The sequence below is a fragment of the Octopus sinensis genome, linkage group LG23 (genome assembly GCF_006345805.1).
Source record: "Octopus sinensis linkage group LG23, ASM634580v1, whole genome shotgun sequence".
Taxonomy (NCBI): domain Eukaryota; kingdom Metazoa; phylum Mollusca; class Cephalopoda; order Octopoda; family Octopodidae; genus Octopus; species Octopus sinensis.
In genome coordinates, this window is record NC_043019.1 from 17,544,995 (window position 1) to 17,572,494 (window position 27,500).

Here is a 27,500-nt window from a genome sequence, read left to right on the forward strand (position 1 = left end):
GATATTATGTTGCATTTGATTGATAAGCATTGCTACACCCAATGATAACAGGACCCCTAAGAGTCAATATAACCAGTTCTTTCTCTTTTCCCTTGCCCAAAATTAGTGGCTTTGTTCATAGAGATCATATGAACAGTTAAGGAATGTTATTTTCCATTGACAACTAGCTTAACCCTTGAACATGTAAACTGGCCATAGAAGGCCAAAATATTCTGCTTTATGTTCAAAGTAACCAGATCCTGCCTCTTGCACATACCATAAAATGTCATTTTTAGAATAAACAATCACGTGCTAACGATTCTGCAAGCTGGCAAAATCGTTAGCACGTCGGGCGAAATGCGTAGCCGTATTTCGTCTGCTGTTATGTTCTGAGTTCAAATTCTGCCGTGGTCGACTTTGCCTTTCATCCTTTCGGGGTCGATAAATTAAGTACCAGTTACACATTGGGGTCGATGTAATTGACTTAATCCATTTGTTTGTCCTTGTTTGTCCCCTCTGTGTTTAGCCCCTTGTGGGTAGTAAAGAAATAAATTTTCCATTGACAACTAGCTTAACCCTTGAACATGTAAACTGGCCATAGAAGGCCAAAATATTCTGTTTTATGTTCAAAGCAACCAGATCCTGCCTCTTGCACATACCATAAAATGTCATTTTTAGAATAAACAATCACATCATTGAAATCTCAAAGCTATGACACAATGCCTGATTAATTCAAAATGGTAAGAATGAAGTAATCCTTACATATGACAGTCATCTGAATCTGAAGGGTTAACATACTTTTTTACCTGATGACTAAGTTTTTTGAGACAAATATTGGAATCCAGGCAACTTTCTTGTTGATTTGATGATGGTGTGTTTGTTTGTGTGTGTGTGTGTACATACAGTTTCTTGTTTATTTTGTGATACAAAACAAGAACATAGTCACTGCAAGCTTGTCTGCTGGTCTTTGAAGAATATAAGGTTTTGGTAAATACTTATTTGTGTGGCGGTAAACTGGGATTACATTTCTGAAACATAATCCCTGATGCCTTAAATATGAATAAGTGCATACACGTGTGTGTGTGTGCATATGCACGCACTCACATTCACTCACACACACACACTCACACACACACACACGTTATGTTATTATAGAAGTTAGTACATCAATTATTAGAGGAAATACACAGTATTTGAGTAAGGTAGATGTACTGATGAAGAAATTTAGATTACTATCTGGATTAAAATTGTAGGCCTAAAAATAAGTGAATGAATTGAGTGAGAAAACTTCTCTTTTATCCATTCTTTCAGATGTTGAGAACTTGTACAGTCATACTTCATTGCACACCTATTTCAACAACCCAAATTGTATTCCATTTCTGCTAGTTTCAATTACCAGGTGTTTATCAACAAATTGCTGCTCGTTTGCCGTCTGGTTATTCATGTACCTGTTACCTGGCTCACTGACAAATGCTATTCCCATCACAAATAAAGAGCCGTTTGTGCACCATGTTTATTCCAGATTTGAAATACATCAATTGTCCAAAGCCAATTCTATCATACTGCAATTATTTATAGGTAAATTATTCATTTGCAGTTATCATTTTGGGAGCATCTTGTAGTTATCATAAAAATAAAAAAAATTAAAAAACCATGGCAACACAACTTTCACTGTGTGTACTTTGATTCTGTAAACTCCACATCTGCAATACAAACAGTGAATAACGATATCTTTCCCTTTTGTGATAAGGCTGTTTTTTTTTTCTTTATCATAGCTATGTTTGTTTGTTTTTCCTGTTTGATTTTGTTTGTACAGGTTGTTTGGTATGCGTCATTGTCAGAGTTGCAGGGTAATTGTTAGGCCTTGTGTACGTGAGAAAAGATTCTGCTTTTCTTCAGATGATTATAATTATTATTTCATGAAAACTCTCAGCTTCCTTTGCTGGCTGTGGTGGAAAATGTCAGTTGTTTGAGTGCTCTTGTTATTATTATCATGAGTTTTTCTCTTTTCCATTTTGTTTCCATTTCTTGCTGAGCACCTTTCTGACTCTTTGGACAAACTCTAGTCTGTGCCAAACTCTAGTCTCATTTGGCATGATTTCTATGGCTAGATACCCTTCCTAATACCAGAGTGTAGTGGGTGCTTTTACATGCTGCCGGCACAGGTGCCATTTGTGTGACATCTGCCACGACTATGATTTCACTTGGCTCGATGTGTCTTCTACTCAAGCATGGCATAATATCAAAGGTCTCGGTCATTGGTCATTGCCTCTGTGAGGCCTAACACCCGAAAGATGCTGTTTACAAGCCACTAGCATTGCCCACCTTGCCTCTGTGAAACCCAACGCTTGAAAGGGTGCCAGTTATTTGACACCAGCACCAACCACGACTGATTTCACTTGGCATGACAGATCTTCGCAAAGAACTCCATGAGGACCAAAGATTGAAGATCATGCTTCGCAACCATCTCCCATGTCTTCTTGGGTCTACCTCTACCACAGGTTCCTTATATATATAGGCGCAGGAGTGGCTGTGTGGTAAGTAGCTTGCTAACCAACCACATGGTTCCGGGTTCAGTCCCACTGCGTGGCACCTTGGGCAAGTGTCTTCTACTATAGCCCCAGGCCGACCAATGCCTTGTGAGTGGATTTGGTAGACGGAAACTGAAAGAAGCCTGTCGTATATATGTATGTGTGTGTTTGTGTGTCTGTGTTTGTCACCCTAGCATTGCTTGACAACTGATGCTGGTGTGTTTAAGTCCCCGTCACTTAGCGGTTCGGCAAAAGAGACCGATAGAATAAGTACTGGGCTTACAAAGAATAAGTCCCGGGGTCGAGTTGCTCGACTAAAGGCGGTGCTCCAGCATGGCCACAGTCAAATGACTGAAACGAGTAAAAGAGTATATGGTTGTAATAATGAAGTCAAACTAACATTAACTTCAAAAACATCATTGCATCCTCACCAAGAATTACTGACAGTTATTAGTTATTATTATTATTATTATTCTTAAACATTCACTGTACCAGTGCTGAGGACTCCAGCTTGAACGAATGTTGATCAGAACAGTTAACATGAACTACATCCACCTTGAATAATGTGTATTGATAAGCATTATCTGTAGATTTTTGAAGGTTGAAGTCTGCATTTAACTGTTTACTAAACAAAGCTAATTTCTCCAATTGCTTAAGGCTGGATATCTCGCTAACCTTCAACTGTTTATTTATGGACACTTGGTAAAGTTGTTTTGGCTTATGATACATTTGCATGTGTTTCTTTTGGCTGTTGTGTCTAGGTTGTTGATATATCTGGGTTTTTTTTGTTAGTAACTTCCACTTTCACATTTTCTAGCACAAACATTTCAAATGCCTATTGAACAAAATATTTTGAAAAATATTAAACACATCTTGCAATCCTAATGTCTATATACGCAGGAGTGGCTGTGTGGTAAGTAGCTTGCTAACCAGCCACATGGTTCTGGGTTCAGTCCCACTGCGTGGCATCTTGGGCAAGTGTCTTCTGCTATAGCCCCGGGCCGACCAAAGCCTTGTGAGTGGATTTGGTAGACGGAAACTGAAAGAAGCCTGTCGTATATATGTATATATATATGTATGTGTATGTATATGTTTGCGTGTCTGTGTTTGTCCCTCTAGCATTGCTTGACAACCGATGCTGGTGTGTTTACGTCCCCGTCACTTAGCGGTTCGGCAAAAGAGACCGATAGAATAAGTACTGGGCTTACAAAGAATAAGTCCCGGGGTCGATTTGCTCGACTAAAGGCGGTGCTCCAGCATGGCCGCAGTCAAATGACTGAAACAAGTAAAAGAGTAAAAGAGTATACATATATATGTATGTATGTATGTGTGTGTGTGTGTGTGTGTGTGTGTGTGTGTGTGTGTGTGCATGTATAAATATATATATATGGGTGTAATAGTGAATTCACACAAACATTAACTTTAAAAACATCAGTGCATCATCACTAAGAATTACTGACAACCAACCTACTACATTATCATCAGCATCATCATCTCCAACATAACATGGATGCAATTTCAAGTGCAGAAACACATGTCCATTAAATGGGAACTGTCCCAGCAAACATAATATACCAGTGCCTGGTAACAACTTCCACTACTAGGTCCTACAGTGGAGCCACCACCAATCTGGTGAAACTGAATATCAACCCCCATACACACACCTTTTGTAAGAGCAGTCTTAAAGCTAACACTTCACCGGCTGAATATATTCATTTATTTAAATCCCAGAACATCAACTATGAGATTAAAGGGTCCGTTCTGGGAATGTTTTTTTTTGTTTTCTTTCAGTCATGGAAGACAGACTGCCATCAGAGGCCAGGGGCTCTTTTCTGATCTTAATTCTAAACTGTTGTAAAATTAGAATAACAATATTTTGAAGAAGAACCTGAACATGTTTTGGTAGAATTGTAAATCTGATGATTGCATCTATATGGACATCATCATCATCATCGTTTAGCGTCCGCTTTCCATGCTGGCATGGGTTGGACGGTTCAACTGGGGTCTGGGAAGCCAGAAGGCTGCACCAGGCCCAGTTTGATCTGGCAATGTTTCTACGGCTGGATGCCCTTCCTAACACCAATCACTCCATGAGTGTAGTGGGTGCTTATATATATATATATAATATATATATATATATATATATATATATATATACATATATATATATATATATAAGTAGTGGTATGTTGTCAGCTTAATGTGACAGTCCCATGAAAGGGAAGAATACTACTGCTATTTAGCCCAAAGAAGCACCACATTCTGTCAGCCTTGACATATTTCCTGTGTCCTTATGTTTACAAAGGAGGAGATAAGAACCTCCATCCAGCAAAGCCAGTATTCAGAGACTTGTTTCTGAGTCATTGCTCGTCATCAGTCTGGAGTGGCATGGTTTACTGGCTTGATGTTCTTTTTTTCATCACAGGCACAAGGCCTAAACACAGAGGGGACATACACAGACATGTGGGAACAAAAACCACATGACAGGATGAATGTGAAATGAATAAAATTACAATGCAAATGAGACGGCCATCTCACTCCTGCTGCAAGATGAAACCGTGCCTTCCTTTTCATTAAACCTTTACATTTTACATAATAATTTCTAGCCTCGCTCCGAGGTGAAACGGCGACTTCCCTTTTTGCTTTAACCTTACATTTATAAACTTTTTAAACAAATGTTCATACCGGATTTACTTATTTTCTTTACCTTTTTTAAAACCCAAAAGTTCAACCAAATGCTTTTCACAGTTTCTAATTAAATTATGACTTCCATTTCATCCACTCCTTTTCTTCCACATAATTCAACATCCACCTCTGGCCTCAGTGGGTTCAGTCTCCCATGATGTCCTTCTTTTAAGTTGGGGTGTCCTATATATATATATGTATGTATATAATATATATATAAATAATAATATACATATAGACATATAATGTATAATATATATGTCAGTAAATGGTGGGGTTGTATATATATATAAAGTCAGTAAATGGTGGGGTTGTATTTATAATTATATATATATATGTGTGTGTGTGTGTGTGTGTGTACTGAAGACAATGAGAGAATCATATTAATTGAAACATGGTTAAAAAGTAAGTGCAAGCTACCATTTTTTTGTCAGTTCTTCATGTATTCTCTGAGTTGTAGAATCAGGAATATGAGAATGTCTTCAATCATGAAGGATTTCTAAAAGTAAGATAACTGCACTAACTATTGCAACCTCACACCCTAATTTGTCTTTTATCTTAATCATTAGACTGTGGCAATCATTAGACTGTGGTACCACCTTGAATTTTAGTCAAATGAATTGACAGCAGTACTTATTTTTTTTAAAGCTTGGAACTTATTGTATCAGTATTTTTTGCTGAACTGCTAAGTTATGGGGCTGTAAACACACCACCACTGAGTGTCAAGTGGTGACAGAGAACAAACACACACACACACACACATTTACAACGAGCTTCTTTCAGATTCCACCTACCAAATTCACTCACTTAGCTTTGGTCAGCTCAAGGGTATAACAGCAGATACTTGTCCAAGTCATTGCACATTGGGACTGAACCCAGAACCATGTGGTTGGGAAACAAACATCTTACCACACAGCCACGCCTGCACCTATAATTGATTATGATTTTAGCTTTGATTTAAAAGGCAAGAGGGCCATGGCTAGAATGTCATTTGTTAATCAGAGCTGACCCGGAGATAAACAACAATATTTGAAATCCTATTTAAAACCCATTATCTTCTTACATGAACAAATACAAATAAATAATAAATTCAAGTGATAATAGTAATTGTTTCTAACTTCATTGACTGAAGATAGCAGATTAAAGTATCTTGCCTAAGGATAAAGTGCAGTACTGTCAGTAGACAACCAATGAACTAGATTAGGGTATGAGAAAATTTGTCCTGAGAAACATTGTATTAATAGTTAGTGAACCTAATGATGTTCTTTGTATTAAGAACATTTTTGAATGTTTTTATTTTATTTCATTTCTCTTCTTAAAGAGATTGTATAAATGATTACCATTAAAAAGGGAATCTTTCAAAAAGAACATTCTGGCATTTTATCAAATCAGAAAGCCAATATATTCTGATGTTATTGGCAAAGAAACATAACACAAAATCAAGGGCCTACTAATGCTAATGGTGGGGACAGAGATACCTTGCACAGAGTTTGGGAAATGCATCTTGGCTACAGACATGTGAAGAAGGAGAAATATATTTAAATTGAATATTTTTATGAACATTTTTTTTATGTCTTAGTCAGAGGCGAAAGAGTAATTTCCATGTTTTGAAGGACTTTCAGGACTTGTAAGGGAGGAAGAGGAAACCCATGACTTGTGAGTTGTTGCAGTGGCAAGCAGCACTTATCTAAATATCTCCAGACCAGACACCTTGTTTGAATGTTTGTTATAGATTAGACTTGGCTTAACCATTTGGCATTCAAATTACTCTGTGAAATGTATTGCTTATTTATTCACGTAGTTTTCAATTAGTCTTGCATTATCTTGTTAGCTTCAAGATTTCAAAGGTGTGTTTGTATATTTTGAGAATGACATAGTAGGGCAGGCATGGGAGGTTGGATCTCTCTCTCTTTTTACTCTTTTACTTGTTTCAGTCATTTTGACTGCGGCCATGCTGGAGCACCTCCTTCAGTCGAGCAAATCGACCCCAGGACTTATTCTTTGTAAGCCCAGTACTTATTCTATCGGTCTCTTTTGCTGAACTGCTAAGTGACGGGGACGTAAACACACCAGCATCGGTTGTCAAGCAATGTTAGGGGGACAAACACAGACACACAAACATATACACACACACTTATATATATATATATACGACAGGCTTCTTTCAGTTTCCGTCTACCAAATTCACTCACAAGGCATTGGTCGGCCCGGGGCTATAGCAGAAGACACTTGCCCAAGATGCCATGCAGTGGGACTGAACCCGGAACCATGTGGTTGGTTAGCAAGCTACTTACCACACAGCCATTCCTGACTCTGGTCAGTTTTAGCATAAAACATGCTAATATTTGGCCAGATGTGACCAGTTTAAATGCTAACCTGTGAAAGTACCCAAGAGCCAAAAAATGACAATGTTAAACTAGGCAGCCCCTCTAACCAAAACTTTGTTTAAAATTTAAGTTTGTTTTGTTATCTGTATCAAATAGATATAAACCTGGTGAGTCATCGGAGACATTGTAAAGCTATCTGTGAAGTAAGATAAGTTTGTATGTTGTTATGTAGCCTTATATCAGGGAAGCTCTCAATCCTGCTTTTTTCACCTATACAGAAATATTTTACAATGTTTGTATTGTTGCTTGGCTTTTCTTTCATTAAGAATGAAATGTCCAATTTTCAACTGAAAGTTTATTTTACTTTATCTCAACAAAAAGCAAGGCAGTTAATCAAAGTATGCACTTGAATTATCAACACAATTTTGCCATTTTATCAGTAGCTTACTTATGCCGGCAGTGAAGAATTCTGGAGAGTAAGAGGTGATGAAATCACGAAAGGCTGTTTTTGCATCTTCAGATTTGAAGTTATTTCCTTGCAAAAAATTGTCAAATGCCTGGAAAATGTGACAGTCAGTTGGTGCAAGGTCTGATGAAATATGTGGATGACAGAGTGCTTCCAAGTTCAGTTCTTGTAACTTGAGTAGCGTTCTTTGTGCAACACGTGGTCAAGCAATTATCTTGCAAGAGAATCGACCTGTGTCTATTGACCAATTTTGGTTGTTTAATTGCATGTTCAGTTTCATGTCATCCAATTGGTTGATGCATACATCCACTGTAATTGACTTATCAAGTCTCATGAAGCTGTAGTGAATGATGCCATTAGCTTTTTTTTGGTGAATATTCTTTTTTGGATTGTTTTGGCACTTTGTCTCTATCCAACCACTGTGCAGAATGTTTGCTATTGCTGAAGAGAATGCATTTTTCACCACACAACAATACAGTGCAAAAAGGGTTTGCTTTTATGCCATGACAGCAAAGAACAGCAAGTTTCAAGACGATGTGTCATTTGATGATCGTTCAATTCATGTGGTACCCACATGTCCAGCTTCTTTACCTTGCCAATTTGTTTCAGATGGTCCAATACTGTTGGAATCGAAACATCAAACCTTGCTGCTAACTCACGTGTAGTTTGAGATGTATTTACTTCCACTACAGTTTCCAGCTCATCATTATCCACCTTGGTCTCGGGTTTACCACGGGGCTGATTTTCAAGAGTAAAGTCACTGGAACTTCTGAAACCATCAACATACAGTGCACTCATTCACCACATCTTCACCAAAAACCTCATTGATGTTTCGAGCTGTCTGGGATACATTGGTTCCATGACAGAACTAATATTCATAAACAACACAAATTTTTGATCTATCCATTGGTTCACAAAAATTGATTTACAAGAGAAAACTCACAATATAATCAGACACCATGAATTGCATTTTGAAAAGTGATGTAACTCTTCAAAGGTGTAAAACAAAGAATTGTCAGGATAAAACATTAGAGTTAATGACGGTCAAACTTGGTGCAAAAGAAAATCGGAAATTTCATTCTTAATGACCTAATACATAGAATTTGCAACTCCATTGAAGTTGTATGGAGATCTAATCATGACAGAACCATTAATTCCTGACCAGAGAAATATATTGGATGAATAGAAATGTAATAATCGGTGAACATTTAACAGAAATCATATATGAAACATATATTGATTTAATTAAACGTTTGAAAAATATTGATTCTAAAAATGAATATATTAATCAGCTAAATTATTTTTCATTATTACTGTATGAATTTTCAATGAAGATCAGTTTATTCTTTCTGTATATCATTGTTTTTTTTTTGTTTTTTTTTCAGAATGAAATTAAGAAAATCATTCTGAAATATCATTTTAATGATTTACAAGCTAAATCTTTTTAAATCTTGACAAAAAGAAACCTGTATTTCTTATTTTTTGCAGCATTTTCTTCAATTCTAATTTTGTGAATATTTAGTGAGCTTTAGAGACTTGTTATGTAAGTTGGATGCACTAGGAAAATCACTGCTGTCATCTTTATCTGTGATGTAATCATGTCCAACACTTTATTCCAGACCCTTTTATCAAGGACACTATGTATTGATACTGTTAAATAAAACCTTGGTCTTGCTTCTTTATTCTTCTGACTCTCTTTTTCTCTCTCTTTGTAGGAAAAAATCAGAAAATACAAAAATTACACCTCTAAAAAATATAAAGAAAAGTTCAAAAAGTCCAAACTTGCCTAAAAAACACACTCCAGAAAATGTTGGTTCCGGGGCCAAACCAAAAAGTGTGACATCACTTCAACCTGATGCAGATGTTCACCAATATCTTTCCCATAGTGCCGAAGAGCTTGATAACGTAAGTCGGTCAATGTTTTACTAATATCTTCACACAGTTACATGAAGCAATCATCAAATTCAACTTTTATAAAATCAACTCATTTGGGATTGTATTTTGTCTCTTTAATACAAAAACCATTCAGTTTAAGCTGTTCATATTTAAATTAAAAACTTTCATTATGATTTTACATAAAACCTTTTGTTAGTTATCACTGTTATTTATGCCAACCTATCTGAGACCATCACTATTGAATTTAAGATGCAAAGCAGCTCATTTTTAAATGTTCTACCTTCAAATGAAAATCTTTCATTGTTATTGTATGTAAGAATTTCCATGAAGGTCGACTTTGCCTTTCATCCTTTAGAGGTTGATAAAATAAGTACCAGTTGAGGACTGGGGCCAATGTAATTGATTTACCCCCACCCATAAAACTGCGGCCAAAATTTGAAACCATTATTTTATGTAAGAATCTGTTTGATAATTTATGTTACAAACTCCAGCTTCAAAATGAGTTATTTTTACTAAATCTCTCCTAATTCATGATTATTATTTTTCTTTTTCCCCCACCTAAATAAACTAGAACACAGTGTGTATTTCAGTAGAAATATGATCACAAAAGTGTTAAATGAAGTTTGAATTTTATAAAATTCATTTAGTAGCATTCTGTGTTCATGCATAATGGATTTAGGAGCAGTCAGTTTGTTGTCAGTTCATCTTATAGCACTATAAAGATACCGAGCAAAGACCATGGATTTAGGCACAGCTGTATGATAAAAAAATGTTTGCTTTGTAATCACCTGGTTCCAGGTTCAATCCCACTCCACATTGGCTTTGGCTGCTGTCTTCTGTCATAGTTTCAGACCAACACGATATTCTGTGAGTGAAATTAGGCAGATGGAAACTGTGCAGAATCCCATCAGATGAGGTGTACCCTTTTTTTGTTTGTTTGTTTAACGCCACCTCATGGCCCTTTGGTGCTTTAAACAGAGTCCATTCTGTTGCAATCTTTTGCACCAGGAGTCAGTGTAAGGAAAATTTGATATCTTGGTTCCTACAACAGCAACCCATGTTTATTCCACTCAACCTTAGAAGCCCTATACAAAAGTCACGTGAGCCACCTTTCCTTCCCTGGTGAAGCCATAAAAATAGGTATTTTTGAAATATATGCATGAAAAATATATATAAGAATAGATTTCTTGTCCTTTCTGTGTTATTGTATGGTAGTAAGAAACTCTCAAGAGAGCTGAACAGTAGAAGGTCTTCAGAGATGAAACCCTCTCAAGCAAGTGTTTTGGCCCTTCTTACACTTTAAGGGCTTGGGTTGCATGCAGGTCATGACTCCTGGGACCCCTTCTGCCGGCATGTTTTAGCCATTGGGATATTGGATAATTCTAAATTTAAACCACTTGGAGACGTCATTTAGTTGGAACTCCTCTTAGTTGACTCAAATTCCTACTTGAAAAATTACGAGTAAGAACTGATTTCTTGTCCTTGCTATGTTGTTGTATTTATATAGTAAGAGGTAAACTTTGCTTACATTCCTTGTCATTGTTGTGCTTCTAGCTGGACGGAACTGGGTCTCTTGGCAAGCACCCAGTGGCCCCACCACTGGTGCAAGCAATTCAACAAGAAAATGGCACCCCTAGTACCACTAACACAGCAGCAGCAACCACTTGTACGCCTTCCATCACAACCACAGCCACAACATCAGCAACACTCAGCTCTGGAATCAGTGGTGGCAGTGGATCTGGAGAGGCATCAGTGGATGATTTTGATGGATCTCACACGCCTGACCCTAATCGTACCAAAGCTGCTAAAGATCACCTACAAGCTAAAATCCATAAGATAATGGTGCAGATAAAAAGCGAACAGGACTCAAAGGAAGGTAAGAACATTCTTTGAGATAAATCATCATCATCAGTGTCTCTCAGTGTTGTGTCTGTGCTCTGAGCAATCGCATAGTGATAAGCGTGGCTGTGTGGTTGAGTAGCTTGCTTCCTAGCCATATGGTGTTGTGTTCAATCCCACTGTGTGGTACGTTGTGCAAATGTCTTCTACAATATAGGCGTAGGAATGGCTGTGTGGTAAGTAGCTTGCTTACCAACCACATGATTCCGGGTTCAGTCCCACTGCGTGGCATCTTGGGCACGTGTCTTCTGCTATAGCCCCGGGCCGACCAATGCTTTGTGAGTGGATTTGGTAGACGTAAACTGAAAGAAGCCTGTCGTATATATGTATATATATATATGTGTGTGTGTGTGTATGTATGTTTGTGTGTGTGTGTGTGTGTTTATGTTTGCATGTCTGTGTTTATCCCCCCAACATCGCTTGACAACTGATGCTGGTGTGTTTACATCCCCATAGCTTAGCAGTTCGGCAAAAGAGACTGATAGAATAAGTACTGGGCCTACAAAGAATAAGTCTTGGGGTCGATTTGCTCAACTAAAGGCGGTGCTCCAGCATGGCTACATTCAGTTGACTGAAACAAGTAAAAGAGTAAAGAGTAATAGTTCTGGGCTGACCAAAGCATTGTTAGTGTATTTGGTGTATATATATATGTGTATACACACACATGTATGTATGTATGTACATGTGTGTCTTTGTTTCTGTTTACCCTTATCTTGGCATCACATGGTGATTGTTAACGATCATTATTGTCAAACAAGGAATGCTGGTCTTTTGCCAAAAACGTGCCTGGCCATGGGAGAAATATTACCTTGCTCGGAAACAGGTGAGGTTTAGTGACAAGAAGAACAACTAGCAGCAGAAAGTTTGCCTCAACAAATTCTGTCTGACCCCTGCAAGTATGGAAAAGTAGGTGTATGATGATGGAGCTTTGTTTCTCAACCACATGGCTCTGAGTTCAGTCCCGCTGTGTGGTACCCTGGGTAGAAGTCTTCTACTATACCCTTGGGCTGATTAAAGCCTTGTGAGTGGATTTGGTAGATGGAAATTGAAAGAAATTCTTCTCTCTCTCCCTATATATATATGTGTGTGTGTGTGTGTGTGTGTGTGCATGCCTTTGTGTCTGTTTGTCCTCATCCCACTGCTTGACAACTGGTGTTGGTGTGATTATGTCCCTATGACTTAGTGGTTTGGCAAAAGAGAATGATAGAATATGTAGCAAACTTAAAACAAAAAGCATACTGGGGTCAATTTGTTCGACTAAAATTCTTCAAGGTGGTGCCCCAGTATGAGTTGTTCAAAAGCATTCCATTCATGACCATCCCATCTTATTAGGAGTATGTTGGACTACATTATCCATTGTTCTTGATTTTGAGATGTTTGAAAAAACTGAAAACCCTATGCATTAGAAATGAAATGTTTCGGGAGATTTGTTCTGTACCTAGTTACACTCTTGTCACTTATCACCTAAAATGCAGTGAACAACTTATGAATCCATTGAAAACCTGTAGCTAACGATGCTATCTTTCACCAAGAAATAAATAAATGACAAGTTCAGGGTTTATGATAAACTATTCCCTGACTCCAAAACAAGTACAGGGGAAGGAATCGGAATGAACAGCTGTTCTCCCTATCTCCCATATTTGTGGCCTTATGCATGGGTCAGCATGATCTACTGTGCACCCCACTCCACTGAATATCTTGCTTGGTACTTAATCTTTGCTTATAACATATGTTCAAAATCTATGTTCTGAGTTCAAATTCCACCAAGGTTACTGTTGTCTTTCATCGTTTTGGGATCAATAAAGTACCATTGAAATACTGGGGTTAGTGTAATTGATTGTTCCCCTTTCCTCAAAATTTTGTGCCTGAATTAAAAGCAATTGTTTTCTTTTTATTGTTATTTTTGTCATTGTTGTTTTGGTATAGCCCCCCCCCCCCAACCATTTTGTTACTTTTGTTTGTTTTATCTGTTTGAAAAATCTACATTTACAAAATATTTGCTTTATTTTGTTGCCAGACTTATCAGGACCTTAATAAATTGGCTAGTTCTATTTTGTTTTTGGTTTCTAGGGTAAAGTTTGTTTATTTTTCCCCTCAGATTTAAGTATTCTTTTAAAACAGAAAAATATAGTATTGCAAAAGAAGGAGATGGCTGTCTTTTGGAAAATTCGCTATGAAAAGCTTCCTGTTGCTACTCCAGTTATGGCCCCAGCTTGTAACCATAACAGCAGCAACAACCACAATATACCACACAAAGAAAAGCAACAACATACTACACACACACACAAAAACTCAACAAACTGACAAACACTCTCACCATCACAACAAACAAAACCAGCAGCATTGACACCACCACCACCACCACCACCATTAGGTCAACGTAAAGTTCAACAGTCATAGCAGCATTGCTTCTACCAACATCACTACCACCACTTTCACTATGGCAGCAGACAATCACTAACTCAGAAACAGTCGGTTTAACAAAACCATCACTACTGCAGCTACCATTTTCACTGCATCCATCAGATCAGTCACTGCCAAAGGCAGTAACAGTGTGAATTCCACAGACAGCAATAAGTAGAACAGATAGTTAAGCTAATAGATTCTTTTACTGATGCAGCTCAAATCAAAATAAGACTTGAGCTGCTGAGAGAAATGATTAGAGAAGGAAAATACTTCTTCAAAATGAGTAAAAGAAGAGTAAACCTAGCACTATTAGCCTGTCAGATTAGAGTCCAACCTAAATGGTGCATAAGTGACTTACCATTGCATCAACATTAACTCTTCAGCATTTAAACTGGCCATATTTGGCCCAAATATTCTGCCTGTTTTATGTTCAAACTGGTCTGATCTGACCTCTTGCACCTTCCCCACAATGTCATTATCAAAATAAACATTCACAGCGGTGCAGGCGTGGCTGTGTGGTAAGAAGCTTGCTTTCCAATCACATGGTTCCGGGTTCAATCCCACAGTGTGGCACCTTGGGCAAGTGTCTTCTATTTTAGCCTTGGGCCAACCAAAGCCTTGTGAGTGGATTTGATAGACAGAAACTGAAAGAAGCCTGTTGTGTGTGTGTGTGTGTATATATGTCTGTTTGTGCCTACCCATCACTGCTTGATAGCTGGTATTGGTGTGTCTATATCCCCATAAAGAGACTGATAAAATAAGTACTAGGCTTTAAAAAGAAAAGTCCTGCAGTTGATTTGTTTGACTAAAATCCTTTGAGGTGGTACTTCAGTATGGCTTCCGTCAAATGACTGAAATAAGTAGAAGAATAAAAGAACATAATACAAAAAATTTAAAACAAGTGATGACAGGTTTGGGTCTGAGTTCAAAGTGAGGAAGCATTCCCCAATTAAAAATGAAGTCGTTTTCATCCTGTCATATACGGACAAATGAGTTGTGTGAGTTGGGTGGATGAGCCATTATAATTAAATATCCAGTGGTGAGTGGTGGCTGTCTTACCTGATAATGAGCATGAGGCAATTTTGGAGGTTCACCATATCCACCAAGAAAACTGGCTAAGTATGGACATGGGACTATCCCCAACCTAATAAAACTGCCAAATTGTTTTTAATTTGTCCAGTCATTTACTAATTTTGTTCATTGTATATCTGCATTGGTTGCTAATTTTTTTTTTTTGCAAAAATGTTTATCATTTAGTTGTTTTAAGACTATTTCACCGTAATGGGTTTTGTCCATTATTACAATGGCTCCTCTTTCTTTAACAATTATAGAAGAATCTTTCAGTTGACAATCTGTTTTTTTTTTTTTGCTCTTCATTTGAAAATGGTTGACTTTGATTTTATATAATTTGCTGAAATAATTTGAGCTTGCTGATCTTTTCAGACATGTTATGTATTCCTATGTGTTTATTCCTGTTCATCTGACATTTAAATCCTGTTTTTGTGATTGATAGATCTTCTTAAGTCTTCTTTTAGAAGTTGGTGTGAAATTCGTTTTTCATCAGGTTTCATTGAGATAAATTTATCACTACTGAATCAATATTTCTTTGTGTTATTTGTGTTTCCTTTTGTTATTTTTCGGAATGCCTGCTCCCTACAAAAGATTTTCTTTTTCTAAGTTATTTGTACCCTATCTTTTTTTTTCTTTTGGTTGGGGAGAAGGGTTTCCAATTGTTGATGTATCTGGTATTCTCATTATACCATCTTCCTTGGTATGTTTGCTTGTTTTTAGTAGATTTATACCATTTTCCTTGGTCTGACAGTTTATTTTCGTCTGTTCTTCCTTTGTTACTGTTTGTAAGTATTTTATCTTAGTCAAGTTCATTTTTGCATGTCTTATCAAATACCTGTTCATTTTCTTCTTACTTTTGCCTATGAGGGTTATGGGTTGTCATCCTTTGATTCTTTCTTTATATGATTTGTAAATTATTACAGAAGGAGTTTTGGTTTCTTCCATTGTTATCAAGTTGTGCATTTCTAAGATTTTGTTTCATGCTTTATTTTAGTCATCACTAATTCTCTTCCATTATTGGTTTCATATTCCTGTAACTACGGATTTTTTGATTCTAGTATTTGATTTGATTTTGTTTCTTCCCTTTGCACATCAATTTTCCACAAATCTAATAGTTTTCTTGGAGCTTTCCATTTGTTTATTTGCTGTTTCTCTCTGCATTGTGGCATCACGTTTTTTAAATTTGTGTACTCGAAACAGCTGTAGGGTTATTTTTGCTTCAAATTTTTTAAGTGTGAGGTTTACTCAGAGTTCAGTTTCCTCATATAATTCTGATCTTATATCCCTGACACACAATTTACGTGAACAAATAACTTGCTCACAATTTTCCCATTTTTCATTTATATCTGCTAGACTTTTATTTCTAAGTTCCTTCTAGTAAGTTTGTTTTCTTTGATTTAGTAATCTATTCCACATCTTCATCTGGTTCCTCCTTTGTATACTTTCTTCTCCTAATGAATTTCATTCCATTCATCTAATACATACTCTGCTTTGGAATGTTTTGCTCTTACTGATATCATAGTAGTTGTGTTCAGAGTTTCTGTAATGTTTGCAGTGTGTTGTATTGTCAATAAAGTCTCCATTTTCCCCCTGTAAATATGGGTTTGTCCTATATTTCAAAAAGCTAATGTACATTATATTTGGTATTTCATTGATATTTCATCATTAGTTTAGCATCACCTTTACCATGCTTGCATGGATCAGATGGAATTCATCGAGGCAGATTTTTAGTGATGAGATGTCCTTCCTTTCACCATCCTACAACCATTTCCAAACAAGGTAATATTTTCCCATGTTTTCATGGAAAACCGAAAAGAATCATACAAGGTTCTGGTTGATTTGGGGCTTTAGGAGAAGACAGATGCCCAAAGTGACATGCAGTGAGACTGGACCAGAAGCCATATTGCTGGAAAGCAAATCTCTTAACCTTGCAACCATGCTTCCATACATGCGCGCACGCACACACACACACACACACACACACACACTATGTGCAGGACATGTGTGAAATTCAGACAATCTTATCAGTCAGTACTCATGCGAATCCTGGCTAACAAAACTGTATGAAAGTGAAAACAATTCATTAAAACTAAGTTATCCACATAAATGGAAAATCCAGATTTACATAAACTACAGAACGTACCACGAAATGAATAAAAGAATGAAGATATTAGTATTGCATTTATTACTCAGTTACTTGTTTTTGTACCAGATGGGTTAGATAAATCAACTAGTGTGCTGGAATCAGGATAAACAATGATGGTGTAATTTCATGTGATATTAAATGTAACCAGGTTCTGCCATTTTATATCATGACCTTATGAAAGATGCAGTACTCATGCATCAGGACAAATACTCTTATAAAAAACAGAGTGTCACAGCAAGCAATTAATCCTTTTGACATGCTTATAGAAATGTACAGAGTAAATTGTTCAAAGGACAAACAGCTTTGTTTGTTATTTGATATATCAATTGTAGCACCAGGCCTAATAACGAAGGGAGCAAAAATATATATGAAGCAAAGAGGATGTCATTAGTTACATGGGATGGGTATGTCAAGAGTAACATCAAAGGAACTAAGTTGATTAGGAAACAAGAAAATAGGAAATAGGAAGAAAGAAGGGAGATAGAAGGAAATTCAAGAAGAGGATCATGAAGGATAGGAAAATATAATTAACAATATAAAATTAAGGGGGATGATTAGAATAGAGCTGCAAACCAAATTGTAGTTAAAATATCATAATACAATAATATAAAGATATAAAATAATGAAAATAAAATTTTAGTGATTAAAAATGTTATTAAATTAAATGGAACCAGTAAATGGTTATACAGGGAAAGGAAAAATTGCAGGGAAAAATTATAAGATAGTTAGGAATGAAATAATAAATGAATAGAATTCCAGTGAGTAGTTAAGACCATTATAAAGAATAAAGTGATTATAGGACAATAATTATGGAAAGAAATCAGAGAAGAATGATTGTATCAGTGAGTAAATGCTCATGTAATTCTGTAATATCATTTTACAAGAGAGGTAAATGAAATCCTCAAAACGTTTTTAATAATATGATGTAGGCAACAGATTAACAACTCATGCTCGTTAATTAATCCAGATTTATATCTTAGAATTTCAAGTTTCTCTACACAACATAAATTGCAACTGCTCCCACCGCTTTTTATATGGAAGTGTTGTCTGTATAATTGATCACAAAATAGAATAATCAATATTTCTGTCCTTCAAGCCCCAAACAATTTTTGCTAACAAAGTTTCATGCAATTTGTACCTGTTATGAAAATAATGTACATTGTTACTCCAGCTTAACTTAAATGTTGATGGCATTGTATCATATTGTTGTAAACCTTATTGAGTATATAGAACTATTATCAGAAAGAAGCACAGAATCAATAGTAATGTTCATGCTAAATTCTGTTACATTATTAATAGAGGAGCTAGAGATAGGCATATTGCTAATATAATTAGAATGATTTATATAATTTCTAGAATTGCTTAATTTCTTAACAGTAGCTGTATACTATTGGCTAAAGTAGGTATGGTGGAATATGAAGATTTGATTGTGTGCCTATTGAATAACTTAAAATGACTACTGGAAGGAGAAAAATGTTTCTCCAATACTGAGGAAAATACTGTAGGGATGTCCATGGCCACCTGAGATACAAAAAGGTGGTTAAACCACAAAATATTCCACCTCATTGTGAGTAAGTGGATGAAATTTAGAATTAGTGTTTCCATTACCAGTAAATGATGTACTGTGACTATGATTATTACCTGATTTAGTGTTTGTAGGCTTAACCCTATTTTCTTAGTTGTAAGGTAGTCACAAGAACAAAGATTTAGACACCAGGAAGAATGAACTATCTTATTGTTGCCACCAGAGGTATACTCTACTAGTGAACTTCAAGCTACCAACCTCCAATAATCCAGGTACATTACCCCAGGCTTGGCTACCCCATGCGCAAAGACAAGGTACTTTACACCCCACCACCACCTATACAGCCCACAAACACATCCATGTAGATTGTCCAGTTTCTTTTCATATATATATATATATATATATATATGTGTGTGTGTGTGTATATTGTGTTTGTCTGTGTGTGTATATGTCATGTCAAGTAGGTACACACACATACATACATACATACATCAATGAACACTTGCTTGTAAACTGTTCCTCTTTTCCAAGACAGTGTGTTGCTACCAGCATCCTGTCCTCGCATGCACTCCTAGGAATCCTGAATGGTAACTGACGTGTCTGCCAAATTTATAACACCATGTGACTTGCACTGGCCAATAGCAGCCCAGTACACAGGAGTCCTATTGGACTCCTCTCCATTCAGTTCTACACGCCTGATGAGTTAAGTTCATTTTACAAACTTACAAATTTTTATATTGCATGGAAGCAAATCAAATTGTTATTAGATATGTAACTCTTACCTAATGTGTAGAATGCTATTTTTTTGTTTGTACACATTCACAACACACACATGCACATGTGCATATGTATAAATATATGCATATATACATACATTTATGTACATACCTACATATATATGTATATATACATGCATATATGGGTACAGGACATAAAAAAATGTTGAACACAATGAGAAATGAAAACATAAAAAAAACAGAAATGAACTTTTTTCGAACAACGAAAAAAACAGAGAAATGAGACATACAACATACAGAATTTTCCCCTTCTTCAGTTGTCCCTTTTTCATCTACTCCACATTTCGAAGGCAAGGACAAGACGCGACTTCGTTGAAACAGTCCTTCCCGCAAAGCAAATAAAATTTGGGATTTTTTGCAGAGGGTGAAAGTGATAACAAAAACAGGACAGTGAGAACAAAGCAGTAAAAATACACACACACATACATTGTTAGGAATTTTCAACTCTAATATGTACTTTGTATCTATACAACAACACACCACCACCAACTGCATACTGGATTCTAATCATGGAATGTGCTTCAAGAGGAAACATTTGGCATTTTATCCCACCTACACAATATTGTTATGCATGTTTGTCATTCTAAATATTTTTTTTTTCTTGCAGCTAATGTGAATGAATATTTACGGTTAGCCTCTGGTGCAGACAAACAACAAATCTTACGGATAAAAACTGTTTTTGAAAAGAAAAATCAGAAATCCACTCATTCTATTGCTCAGCTTCAGAAAAAACTAGAAAACTATCAGAGAAAGTTGAATGATGTTGAAACGTATGGGGTTTCGAGTCACAAACAAGCTAAAGAAGTCTTGCGGGATATGGGACAAGGTTTAAAGTAAGTTTAATCTGCCTTGATATTCATCTGTCTCTCTGGTCACCCACCCTGATTCTCATCAACCCCCATCATATTCATTACTTGCTTTCATAATCATCTTCCACTCTCATACTTGTCATCATCCATCCTTATACTCCTTAACATCCTGATACTCTAAGGCTGATTATTTACTTACAACCGTGCTGGTGGCACGTGCCAGGTGGCATGTAAAAAGCACCAACTGATCGTGGCCATTGCCAACCTCCCCTGGCACCTGTGCCAGTGGCACGTAAAAAGCACCCACTACACTCATGGAGTTGTTGGCATTAGGAAGGGCATCCAACTGTAGAAACACTGCCAGATCAGACTGGAGCCTGCTGCAGCCTCCTGGCTTCCCAGACCCCGGTTGAACCATCCAACCTATGCTAGCATGGAAAACGGACGTTAAACGATGATGATGATGGACCCTCCCATTATTTTGTAAGTTAACTCTCCTAAAACTTGCATTTCAGAAATTTGTACTCTACGTTATTTTCCATTGGTACCTACTGCCCAGTGTGGAGGCACAATGGCCAAGAGGTTAGGGCAGCGGACTCGCGGTCATAGGATCGTTGTTTCGATTCCCAGATCAGGCGTTGTGAGTGTTTATTGAGCGAAAACATCTAAAGCTCCATGAGGCTCCGGCAGGGGGTTTCACCACAACTTTCTCTCACTCTTACTTCCTGTTTCTGTTGTGCCTTTAATTCAAAGGGGGCCAGCCTTGTCACATTCTGTGTCACACTGATTCTTCCCAAGAACTACATTAAGGGTACATGTGTCTGTGGAGTGCTCAGCCACTTGCACGTTAATTTCACGAGCAGGCTGTTCCGTTGACCGGATCAACTGGAACCCTCATTGTTGTAAGTGACGGAGTGCCAACAACCCACTGCCCAGTAAGTTTTTAATCATCATTAGCCGTCACCACCACCACCACCATCACCACTGTCATCATCACTACCATCACAATCCTCATCATCACCAATATATTAATACTCTATTAGAAGGCGGCGAGCTGGCAGAAACGTTAGCACGCCGGGCGAAATGCGTTGCCATATTTCGTCTGCCGTTACATTGTGAGTTCAAATTCCGCTGAGGTCGACTTTGCCTTTCATCCTTTCGGGGTCGATAAATTAAGTACCAGTTACGCACTGGGGTCAATATAATCGACTTAATCTGTTTGTCCGTCCTTGTTTGTCCCCTCTGTGTTTAGCTCCTTGTGGGTAGTAAAGAAACAAATACTCTATGTATTAATGTAATTGTCCTCAACAGTATGGCCGTACTGGACAGTTATATTAATGCACAGTGTTCTTGGTATAACTAGCTGGGGGCTGACAAGCATGACTGACTTGATCCCTTTTTATCTTTCTTTGCAGAGATGTTGGAGCAAATATTATGGATGGGCTGAGTGGATTTTCTGGGTAAGAATATCCTTCCTTTATTTAATACTTACTTTCCAAATATGTTAGAATTCAGATGAGAATTAGTATAGAAAAACAACAGCGTAGTAAGAGAGGTTAGTAAGAGAGGTAAAGGAGGAGGAGGGTGAAATACTGTAACTGAATAAATTAAGAGATGCTTTTAGTTTCTCTTACCTTATTTGGTTACAGTACTTCATCCTCCTCCTCCTTTCCCTTGCTAATCTCTCCAGCTGACAGTATTATCTTGCTGTCTTACTATACTATACGGTAACCATGTTGCCTGAGATACACAGGCAGATTATCAGCTGGGAATTGTCCAGTTTTTCATTCAATCTCCTGTTTCTGTCATTAGAATGTGGAGCTGTATCATTTTAATCAGCATCCCATCAGATTAATGGAAACTATTCCTTACTCTTATATAAATATCATCATTATTTAATCTCCATTTTTTTTTTCTTTTGTATTTCTTTTTTTAATGCTGGCATAGCATTATGAAATATGGTTTTCTGTTTTGGTATAAATTTCATAATTGTCATCTGCTCTCATATTTGTCATCACTCACTCCGAAAGTAAGTAATTAAGATATCAATTTTGGAATTCCCACAGCTGTTAACTATCTCATCATTTATGTAGCTTATTCTCGTTCACATTCTGATTGGATTCTCTAAATTCCTTTATATTTTGTTTGATATTTATCTTAGTTTTTATCATATTCCTCTCTTCGTCTAAAACAAAATACACAATGGTATTTTTGTAGATGACAAATGGTTTACCATTGAATGCGTCTGTCTTTTGTGTTCTTGCCTAAAAGAGCTCCCAAGATTCCCACTACTTTTTTTCCCTTTTTTTATGAGAAGATATATCTTATTTCCCAGTGTAGGGATTTCATTCAAAGTTTCAAATATATACTGAGATGGCTGTTCCACATGTATTATAATAAGAAAATTGAGTTAAGACTTTGTAATGAAATATGCCTCCTATGTCTTTCAATTAGTTGTGAAAATAACCAAGAATTTGGTTGGATGGATTTAATAAACTAAGTAAAATTTACATTTAAGTCAGTGTTTGAAGCATAACTTTAAAAAAAAATATTTTTTTACAAAAAATTATGATGGAAGTATTTTAATTTGAAATGTGTCAATTCATTTAAACTCTTATCAAAAGGATTAAATATTCATTTTTGTTCTACTTCTGGTCAGCTGTTTGGGTTAATAGCTTGTTATTGTGTATGCTCTATGTATTGTCAGATATAGAAGCTATTGAATTCAGTCATTAGAGCATTAGATAGAATGTTTTGCAGTATTTGTTTTGTCTCTTAAATGCTCTGAGTTCAAATCTCACTAAGATCAACATTACTGTTCATTCCTTTTGGGGAATTGATAGAAAAAAAAGTACCAATCTTGGGTGGTTTATTGGTGGAATAATAAAAGCATCAGTCAGGGTGGCCTGTGGTATCTTTTTAACCTTTAGCTTTTAATGTGGCTATATCCAACCCAAATATTGTACCTGCTTTATATCTTAAACATGCATATTCACAGATATAAACACACACACACACATACATACACACTAATATACATACATACATATATATAATGTTAATGTTTGTTTTGATGCTATAATAAGAATAATTTTCCATTAATCTAAGTGGTTATTCTATACTTTTGTAAAGTACCGAACTAGTTATTCTTAAACGACACACACACACACACATGTTCATATGTTGACTAAAATACTCTCATGAAATGTAACCAAATGAGGTTTATTTTCCAACATAGTCCCCCTTGCAGTCCACACACTTCTTCCGTTGGTGTTGCAATGTTTGAATCTCATTGGCGAAAAAGCTTTCATCTTGTTGGTAAATAAATGTCATCAACAGCAGATGTGATGTTATCGTCATTGTGATACTGGTTCCTAGCCGGTGTTTTTCATGTTGCAGAATAGATGATAGTCAGAAGGTGCCAAATCAAATCAGGAGAATGGAGAGGGTGATCAACCAGTTCAAAGTCATGGTCATGCACAGCATCCATTGAACCCAAGTACTTATGTGCTGGAGCATTATCATGATGAAACCAGACCCCTTTCATCAGTATTACTGGGTATTTGGTCTACACACACACACAAATGTCTGTGTCTACGTTATAAAAATAATTCTACATTAAACTGAAGGATTACTCAATACTTTTGGCAGAGTACAAATTTATGATTCTTAAACAAAATTAGTATCTATAGTGACTTGGCAATGTTGGTCAATTAAGCCTTTAGTAGACTGTGGTACATTTGAGTTCATCTTGGCTTTATATAATCTCTGTTAAGTTAAAATTTTTCAGACAATCCAACTATTCCAAAAGCATTATTAAAAACCTAGTAAGGATCATATCTCTAACACTTTCTTCTTTATCTTCCAATGAAAAAGATTTAGTGAAATAATAACTCCATATAATGAAGCTCTCAATAATAGTAGTTACAAAGTAAAAGTAAAACATATATAAACAACACCGCTTCTACAATAAATAAGAAACATAACAACAGAAAAAGGAAAACTATTTGGTTTAACCCTCCCTCTTCTCCTTCTTCAGCATTACGTCTCCACACCAGTAGCCAATTTAATTTTCAGAATACTCCAAAAACACTTCCACTCCAATCACAGGTATCATAAACTAAGAAATAAAAGCAATATAAAATTGTCATATTCTGCAACCAACAACTTCATAATTGTTTATTCCATTGTTGTCTCTCTCTCCCCACTTCCCCCTCTCTCTCTCTCTCTATATATATATATAACAGTAATATTAGTGCCAAGCAGTGTTTAGGTTAGTTGAACTAGCCTAAAATTTGTTTATATATATATATCTATATAAGTCAGTAAATGGTGGGGTTGTGTTAACCACGTGGAGAAATGATAGGAGAGGAAAAAATAATAAGGCAGAATGCTAAACTGAAAGTAAATTTTAATAAAAATGGGTTTAGGAAAAATTAAAAAAAGAAATCAAATTGGCTTTCATAGCAAGGCAAATTTTCAAGATTTGGAAGGGAAAAAAATTTTTTTTAAATTGAGGAAGGGGAAAAAAAAGAAATTTACGATGTTTTTTCAAAAAAATTATAAATATATACAAAAATTAATAAATAAGTATACCAATACGTTGTAGTGTCTTTATGCTTTTATAGTTCAATATTAGTCCTTGGAAAAACTTCTTTGGAGGATTAGGATGCTTGTGTTTTGGTGTAGTGTTTTCAAACAAAACTCTAAAAGCATAAAGACACTACAATGTATTGGTATACTTATTTATTAATTTTTGTAAGTATTTATTATTTTTTTGAAAAAACATTGTAAATTTCTTTTTTACCCTTTCTCAATTTAAAAAAAAAATTTTTCCTTCCAAATCTTGAAAATTTGCCTTGCAATGGAAGCCTGTTTGATTTCTTTTTTTTTAATTTTTCATACACCCATTTTTATTAAAATTTACTTTCAGTTTAGCATTCTGCCTCATTATTTTTTCCTCTCCTATATATATATATGTATATTTTGCATTCTATACATTTTCTGAATCTTTATTTCTTGTATAGTTTGTACTTTAATATAAAGTGAAGTGTTATGGTTTTATTGGGAAGATGCATGAAATAATAGCTCTTGTTGCTAGGGCTATAAATGTAAATTGTAAAGAAGTCAACTTCAGCCTGAAAGGTGTTGGTTAATCTTTAGATTCTTCTAAAATCTAAATATGAAAATGAAAATAAAAGGTACATAGCTTGTACCTTAATTAGATACCATAGTCTAAAGATACACTGTGGAATTCTGCATCAGCATCATATATCTGATTTTCTCTGCCAGCTTCACCTGGATAGAGTTTTTGAGGCAATGTTTTACAGCCAAATGCCTTTCCTGTTGCCATCCCTTTTAGCCACCACTTATGACATGCAGGACACAAGTGTATCTGTTTTAATACTGGGATTAAGGTGATTAGTCGAAATTTCATGTCTGGTTTTTAGACAGTACTTTAGTGATAGCAATATTCTTTAAGCAGTGAGTCGGCTGAATTGTTATCACGCTGGACACATTACTTAGTGGCATTTCTTCCGACTTGATGTTCTGAGTTCAAATGCCACCAGGGTTGACTTTGCCATTCATCTTTTTGGGGTCAAAATAACTATCATTTAAGTACAGGGGTTGATGTAACCAACTTGCCCCTCCTCTGAAATTGCTGGCCTTGTGCCAAAATTTGAGATTAGCATTCTTTTACAGATCAATTTTCATAACCATTTAAGAGAGAATGTTACAGGGTATTTACTTGAATTTATTAATTTTGCTGCTGAAATTGTAAAAATTGCAATTTCATGATAAGGGCCTTTTGAAAAGTAGGAATATTTAATGAATTTATTGTCCCCATTCATATAATGGCTTTCAGTAGACTTTTTTGTTCATATAAACCAACAGAGAGAATATGTGAAACTGTGTTGGCAGGTCATGGCTTGTAGAGCCATCGAACAAAATGCCTTTGCAATATTTAGTTACCACCCTTCATGGTTCTGAGTTCTATTCCTGCTGTAGCTGACTTAAATTCTTCTGGGGCCAATAAAATAAACACCAATTAAGTAGTGGGAGCAATGTAATTGATTGCTGACTGCTGCTGCTGTGTGTCACCTGTCCATTGTAGCCCCTGGCCAGTAGATTATTGATGAACAGGTGCTGAATAATGTACACTCACAGGGGCCCACAGCCATCAGATCCATTCCACCTCCCCAAAAATGTGCAACAAAGCACTTGTTGGCATTGATTTTAACTCTCTTGAGAGAGTAACCATTCTAAGTGCAGCTGACAAAGAACCTAACTGAGTTTTTTTGTTCCTTCTCAAGCCATGCCTGGCTCATAAGGACCGGTTTCCTTGGTGTATAGGTTCCCCACCTGGACGGGACGCCGGTCCGTCGCAGGTGAGTTGCTAGATGTAGGAGGAAATAGTGAAAGAAAGTTGTGGTGAAAGAGTCAGCAGAAGTTTGCCATTACCTTCTTCCGGAGTCGCGTGGAGCTTAGGTGTTTTTGCTCATAAACACACACACCGCCTGGTCTGAGATTCGAACCCGTGATCCCTTGACTGCGAGTCCGCTGCTCTAACCACTAGGCCATGTGCCTCCACTACCTAATTGAGTGCAGCAGTAAATAGACATAAGGTTAGTGCATAACATTTTGAGGACAGTTATTTTGTCTCAATATGTATTTGATAAGAATTTTCCACATTGCTACATGGTCATGTAGCTGTTGGGAAGGGAGTTAATTGATTCAGTTCCAGTATTTGACTTGTGCGTAACTATTTTAATTACCCCACCCCCTCAAACAATTAAAGGCAAACCGAATCTTAGCAGGACAGGAATATTGAGAGATATTGAGAGGTGTTTATTGTTTGGTGCTTAGTCTAAATACCTCTGGCTGTTTTTGTTTGGATCAAGAGTTTGTTTTACATTCTACATGACCCTTAGGGGTCCACCTAAGATTTTGTTAAAATTTATG

General features: G+C 36.4%; 1 protein-coding gene and 1 long non-coding RNA gene across 10 annotated transcripts in view; one reads left to right on the plus strand and one right to left on the minus strand.

The window, feature by feature from the left end:
• Positions 1-27,500, plus strand: part of LOC115223375 (transmembrane and coiled-coil domains protein 2) — a 354,243-nt gene that overhangs the window by 208,263 nt on the left and 118,480 nt on the right. For all 9 annotated transcript variants that reach the window (XM_036512410.1, XM_036512416.1, XM_036512411.1 and 6 more), the window contains 4 exons: positions 9,704-9,893; positions 11,439-11,760; positions 20,336-20,561; positions 21,953-21,997. In XM_036512410.1, the coding sequence (XP_036368303.1) occupies positions 9,704-9,893; positions 11,439-11,760; positions 20,336-20,561; positions 21,953-21,997 (783 nt within the window). The remainder of the gene's footprint in view (positions 1-9,703; positions 9,894-11,438; positions 11,761-20,335; positions 20,562-21,952; positions 21,998-27,500) is intronic.
• Positions 21,317-26,461, minus strand: LOC118767598. Its single transcript, XR_005003519.1, has 3 exons — positions 26,449-26,461; positions 22,400-22,404; positions 21,317-21,465 (listed from the first exon to the last, which is right to left on the minus strand). It is a non-coding gene; the product is annotated as an uncharacterized LOC118767598 (long non-coding RNA).